General features: G+C 37.7%; 2 protein-coding genes across 2 annotated transcripts; one reads left to right on the top strand and one right to left on the bottom strand.

Moving 5' to 3' along the window:
* The first annotated feature begins 3,526 nt into the window (after positions 1 to 3,526).
* Positions 3,527 to 4,980, top strand: LOC104216813 (BAG family molecular chaperone regulator 2). The gene is made up of 2 exons (XM_009766945.2): positions 3,527 to 3,826; positions 4,573 to 4,980. Exons 1-2 carry the CDS (start codon positions 3,568 to 3,570, stop codon positions 4,779 to 4,781), a joined length of 468 nt encoding a protein of 155 aa, XP_009765247.1. The 5' UTR covers positions 3,527 to 3,567; the 3' UTR covers positions 4,782 to 4,980.
* Positions 4,981 to 5,897: 917 nt separating this feature from the next.
* Positions 5,898 to 6,248, bottom strand: LOC104216816 (early nodulin-like protein 2). Its single transcript, XM_009766947.1, has one exon. It carries the CDS (start codon positions 6,246 to 6,248, stop codon positions 5,898 to 5,900), a length of 351 nt encoding a protein of 116 aa, XP_009765249.1.
* Positions 6,249 to 6,663: the final 415 nt, after the last annotated feature.

Raw genomic sequence — 6,663 nt, forward strand, 5'->3', positions numbered from 1 at the left:
CCCCTAACCTACAACCTTAATGTTCGACCTCCACAATTCCCTGTCAAGGGCCATATCCTCAGTAATCCTAAGTCGTGTCATGTCCTGCCTGATCACCTTTCCCCAATACTTCTTAGGTCTCCCTCTACCTCTCCTCGTGCCCACCACAGCCAGTCACTCACACTTCCTCACTGGTGCATCAGTGCTCCTCCTCTGAATGTGCCCGAACCATCTGAGTCTTGTTTCCCGCATCTTGTCCTCTATGGGGGCCACGCCCACCTTCTCTCGAATATCTTCATTCGTAATCTTATCCATCCTTGTATGTCCGCACATCCATCTCAGCATCCTCATCTCTGCTACTTTCATCTTCTGGATGTGTGAGTCCTTAATCGGCCAACACTCGGTCTCATACAACATAACAAGCCTAACCACTGCTCTATAAAACTTACCTTTTAGTAACGGTGACACTTTCTTGTCACACAAGACTCCCGTCGCTAACCTCCACTTCATCCACCCCACCCCTATACTGTGTGTGACATCCTCGTCGATCTCCCCGATCCCCTGAATAACTGACCCAAGGTACTTGAAACTATCCCTCTTAGAGATGACTTGAGAGTCAAGCCTCACTTCCATTCCTGCTTCCGTCGGCTCGGCCCCAAATTTGCACTCGAGATATTCCGTCTTTCAGACAATGATATAAATTTTTGCACTATCAATATTCTAATATATAAATCAATTATCACTGTATACTTAGTATTCAGCCAATATATTCATATCAAGTATATATATGTAAAAATTCCAATGACGCGGGAATGTGCAATGTATAATGCTCAAGACTCGTTCTTTTTTGAATTAATTAAAAGGAATTTTGATGAAGAAATAATGTATGGGGTGGTTGCCTGTTGGAAGAGACGCAGATAGCGATTTATAAATTTACGAGCGCTTGTTTTCGCATGCGGCTTTCTTTCCCACAGGGGAAGATACCTTCTATGCGTTATCGAATCACCGAATTTGCTAAAACATAAGATTAAATTATTAAACGCATTTAATTTGTTAGACCATCCACCCCCACCCCCACCCCCACCCCCTCCCGTCTGTGGTTCTGGAATCACAAGTAAACAAGTAACGACAAAAGATTGTGCCTGTTTCTACGTAAAACATATGTATACTATTGGTATTGGTGTAGTTTAACTTGTTATAATATGTTAATTAATTATTATTTTTATTATATAGATTTAACTGTATTTATCTTATAAATAATTTGATTATTTAAATATATTTGAAACTATAGAACATAAACTTCTTTCAAATAAAATTTAAGATATAATTTCTATCTACCTTAATCTATTGGAAATTTATAGCGGGGAACTTCAAATGCACCGTAGTAGGCTGTAGCCAACTATAAGCAGATATATTGACATTATATATTTATATTCCTTCAGAATTGAAGGAATCGAAACATAAAAAGGATAAGAAAACATATAATAAAAGAAAGAAAAAAATTAAGGGCTGGTATATAAACATGAACCATGTATTTTTTAAAAGAGAAACAAATAACCTATTTGCTGACTCATCATAAACATGAACCATGGATGCACTGACTCATCATATTCAAGGGGAGGTGCCATGGTGCATGCTATTTGCTGATGACATTATTCTAATTGATGAGACACGAGGCGGCGTCAACGAGAGGCTAGAGATTTGGAGACATGCTCTTGAGTCTAAAGGTTTCAAGTTGAGCAGGACGAAGACCGAATACCTCGAGTGCAAATTTGGAGTTGAGCCGACGGAAGCGGGAGTTGAAGTGAGGCTTGACTCTCAAGTCATTCACAAGAGGGGTAGTTTCAAGTACCTTGGATCGGTTATTCAGGGGATCGGGGAGATTGACAAGGATGTCACACACCGTATAGGGGTGGGGTGGATGAAGTGGAGGTTAGCGTCGGGAGTCTTGTGTGACAAGAAAGTGTCACCGTTACTAAAAGGTAAGTTTTATAGAGCAGTGGTTAGGCCTGCCATGTTATATGGAACTGAATGTTGGCCGGTAAAGAACTCACACATCCAGAAGATGAAAGTAGCAGAGATGAGGATGTTGAGGTGGATGTGCGGGCATACAAGGATGGATAAGATTAGGAATGAAGATATTCGAGAGAAGGTGGGCGTGGCCCCCATGGAGGACAAGATGCGGGAAGTAAGACTCAGATGGTTCGGGCACATTCAGAGGAGGAGCAATGATGCACCGGTGAGGAGGTGTGAGCGACTGGCTGTAGTGGGCACGCGGAGAGGTAGAGGGCGACCTAAGAAGTATTGGGGAGAGGTGATCAGGCAGGACATGGCGCGACTTAGGATTACTGAGGACAAGGCCCTTGACAGGGAAGTGTGGAGGTCGAGTATTAAAGTTGTAGGTTAGGGGAAAGTTGTGAATATTTCTAAAGCACAATAGAGTGAGACTAGCCAGTTAGGAGTTAGACTAAGAATGTCATTGGTCGGCTATTGATGCAGGGCTTTACCTGTTAGTTTTACTATACCAGTCATCTATTTCGTATTTCGTATTCTGTATTTCATATCTCTTATATTGCTGTTATTTTATTATGCATTTTTATGGCACTAATATATCGGCTCCTGTTGCTTTTTTGAGCCGAGGGTCTCCTGGAAACAGTCTTTTTACCCTTCGGGGTAGGGGTAAGGTCTGCGTACATATTACCTTACCCAATTTGTGGGATTATACTGGGTCGTTGTTGTTGTTGTTGTAAACAAATAACCTAAGGCAACATATATGTTGTGTTCTTTTAATGGCCAAAACACGCAGGCCACCAAAGCACTTTAATTTCTTTGGTTTTTTCTTATTAAAAAAAAAAAGAATTTCCTTTGAGCAAAGTTGGAAAATTGTAGCGTAGAAAATAGCAGCCTTAAAAAATGCCAACATTCCTCTCGTGGCTTGATCATGAAAAGTCTCACTTTAATCATTTTTAGTAGCTTGTTAAAAATGACTAACAACGATCAACTGTATTTAGATGATAGTATTAAAATTGGGCCGATAATCAAGCATTATAAGCTGCCACCCACCCACGTGATTTAGTACCCATAACATCAGCATACGAGAACTTTCCTCCATACTGCCTCCACGTGTCTCTTTCTTACCTTCACATTCATTTCTAATGTTAATTAAATTATGGTTGTAACTCGTAAACATAATTAGTAATATAGTTCATTTTAATCATGTAACTCTTGGCGTATTCTATGTTTTTCTCAGTTTGCTATTTTGTCCTCGTACAGGGCCCCAGGCAAGGGCTGATGTAGAGTTGCATTGCGGGGTTCATACGAACTCATAGCTTTTGGTGTAGAGCATAAATTTAAATATAAAAAATTATTTAAATTGTTACAAATGGTAGGTCCGAACCCACAAATTTAATAATATAATAGGTTTAATGCTAAGAGGCTTAAGATTGAACCCATAAAACTTAAATTTTGGATCCGAGGCCTTTGTTCCCAGGTTGCTATATAAGAAGCCAAGTCACCCACTTTCTTTCTCTCAATCTCTTCATTTTTATGTGATAAAAAGTGAGAGCCTCTAAAAAGTGAAAGAAAAAAATGATCAAGTTAAGATCAAAGAGGTTCTCCAGAAGTAATTCGAAAGTTAGAAGAAGTGGGACTGAGGCAGCAGGGAAAAGTATTGTGGGAAGCAAGAGCATTAATTGTGGTGAAATCAAGTGGGAATTACGTCCAGGAGGTATGCTAGTTCAAAAAAGAGAATGTGACAACATTAATGGTGGAGAAACGATCATCACACTTCGAGTCTCAACTGTTTCTAATTGGCATGACATATCTATCCAACCCACTTCAACTTTTGGTAAGCCTTGTTCTGCTCTCTGCACTTGGCCTTGATTAGGAAGGAATAAAGTACGAATTTAAATTTTTAAACGAGATGATCATAAAGTCATATGGTGTTAGTAATATTAACTTTGATGAATCTGTTTGTATAAGTGAGTTCTCTCTTTATGCCAATGGATTTTCATTAAGAATTGTTAAAATATATAAAAGTAACCATAGGAAAATATTAACGGGAAATCCACCGTATAGTATATATGCATATAAAACTAAATATTTATCTACCTATAAAGTATATTTTTCCCACCAAAGAATGTTAGTTTGATAAGGTGGCTCTATCACTGGCTTTGAGCTTCCCTCTCTCTCAATTCAGCTCATCGAGCCACTAACATATTGCTCCTTATGATTATTAGCCTATTGAGTTTAATATATGTCTGTCAGCTCCAGGCTCGCCTTATTGACCCTCCAACTCTCTCTCTCTCTCCTCGAAAAAGAAAAGCCAAAAACAATCAAATATACATGTAAACCTTAAAACCAGAGTTACACGTGCAAAAAGGTTCTACAGAATGTTATATTCATCCAAATACTACATTTACCCTACCTATAATATTAAGATTTTCGGTTAGATATTCAATTGTTTTCACAAACATACAATGCTAGTTAATACACCTAAAAAGTAACTACATATATACATGTAATAATTAATGGAAGTTGCCTGCAGCTATACCAATCTTATTGAAACCAAATGCATTTTTGTTGGTTTTTCAGGTGAATTGAAGATGATGCTGTCAATGGTAACTGGTTTGGAACCAAAGGAGCAGAGGCTATTATACAGAGGGAAGGAAAGGGAAGATTATGAACACTTGCACATGGTTGGAGTGAGAGACAAGGACAAAGTGCTGCTATTCCAATTTCCACCTATCAAAGAGAGTCTCCAAGTCATAGGCGGCTCTCCTTATCGCACAATTAGCGTCTAAAACTCCTACTAATTAATTAATTAATTAATTCACTTCTATATCTATTACGTAAGAGTTTGTGGTGTCTTGCTCTCTTGCTTAATTAATGACTAACCCCTAGATAAGAAAATCTTCATGAATGGAATATAATATGGAGATAATTTAATCTTTTGTCTCCAACTTGGCCAATTCGGAGTAGATAATTTGTTTCTTTGTTGTAGCAGTAAATTTTATAGTTATTGTCTAACTATATTTTTATTGTATGATGGGCATTCACATGGAATAGTAAACAAACATTATCCAATTGGGGACAAGAAGAGTAAAACATTATCTTGTGTTCTAAATATTCAAAATACAACTACTTAACCCGATAACTTAAGGGTTTCCGAAGGATGAATTGAAAAATGACTAGGTTGATTTTGTCTTTACTTTATCTCAATGAATTACACTCTCCTTCCCAATTTACATGACATTGTTTTAATAAGCACCAGAGCTTATCAAAGAAAGATTTTTAAAATTAGTAAATGAGGTTCCTAACAAGTCATATATATTTTTATGGTTTTAAATCATTTCATTAAGGTAAAACAAAAAATTTAAGATTAAATTGTTTCTAAATATAAAAAGATATCATTTTTCCGACGGACTAAAAAAGAAAGAGCTACACATATATTGGGATGGGAAGTGATAATTATGCACTAATTCATTACTATTTCAGGTCCAATATTATGTGTTGTTTTGGCATTTTAAATTTGTTCCAAAATATTTTACATTTTAGAAAAAACAAGAGGCATGTATTACTTTTTTCTCTAATTCACCCTTACTGCTCCAACTAATTGAATATTAATTAAGAGAAATGTTTAAAAGAGAGTAATTATTAATTATCATGCTTAAGACCCTTGCAAAAACTCCTAACATGGTTAAATAAAATTCCATGACAAAGAAAGAATGATTATGCATATCCTGAAACTATTCAAAAACATCCATCTATATGGCTTTTTATTTTAACTAAACTCGGGAAATCTTACATTCGAAAAAAAGAATCACTCTAATCCCAAACACCATTCAGCTAATCATTCAAACATGTCGATCAATGCATCTTAGTATAGAAATCCAAATCATTAGCCTTAATTAGGTGTTTCAGTAGTAGTCATCACTGGCAGCAGTTGAAACCCCAGGACCAGCAGCAGCAACAGGGGAAGCACCATTTGGTGCACCAGCCTGAGGTGATGCAGAAATTGTTGACTTAGGTGCAGCTGCATTTGGTGCACTAGCCTCACTGGCGGGTGCGGGGGGAGATGAGGGCTCCACATCAGAAGATGAAACTGGGCTCGAGGCTTCTGGAGCTTGAGACGCAGAAGGGGTAATGGAAATGGAATCTGCTGATGGAATGCTAGCTGCTTCAGGGGATGAAGCAGGGGAAATGGCTTGTGCCAATCCTGCAACAAGGGCAACGAAGACGAGAGCCAATGCAATTACTGGGCGTGCCATTTTTTCTTTTGTTTCTTGATTTGTTTTTTGAGTTTTGGGTTTTATTGATAGGGAGTTATTTGATTCTTTATTATAAGTACTTCTCTTTATGATCAGAGAAATACTTCGGTGGCTAAAGAATGAATTAAACAGAGTGGTAAAGGTGGCTTTTATAGGGTGGTGAAAGGTGTCTAAGAGCGGACATGGCGGGGATGAATGGACAAAAAAATATTTGACAGGTAAAACAGAAAACAAAGGATGGCTCATGATGATCATGTTTGTTCGAGAATGAAGGAGAAGGTAGACCGACTACCATGCTATTTTGCTTGATTTCTACCACAACATCTTAGGTTGTCTTCTTTAACCATTACCTTTACATATGAATTATTCATACCATTAAGAAATATGTCCCCCTCTTTAATTGGCATTTTCCATC

This window comes from Nicotiana sylvestris, chromosome 2 (genome assembly GCF_000393655.2).
Source record: "Nicotiana sylvestris chromosome 2, ASM39365v2, whole genome shotgun sequence".
Lineage (NCBI taxonomy): Eukaryota > Viridiplantae > Streptophyta > Magnoliopsida > Solanales > Solanaceae > Nicotiana > Nicotiana sylvestris.

What these genes read in the sequence shown, in the direction of transcription:
- LOC104216813 (XM_009766945.2), top strand. Translation starts at nt 3,568, where the DNA reads ATGATCAAGTTAAGATCAAAGAGGTTCTCCAGAAGTAATTCGAAAGTT. An exon ending in CCAACCCACTTCAACTTTTG is followed by an intron (nt 3,827 to 4,572) that starts GTAAGCCTTGTT and finishes TTGGTTTTTCAG; the next exon opens with GTGAATTGAAGATGATGCTG.
- LOC104216816 (XM_009766947.1), bottom strand. Translation starts at nt 6,248, where the DNA reads ATGGCACGCCCAGTAATTGCATTGGCTCTCGTCTTCGTTGCCCTTGTT.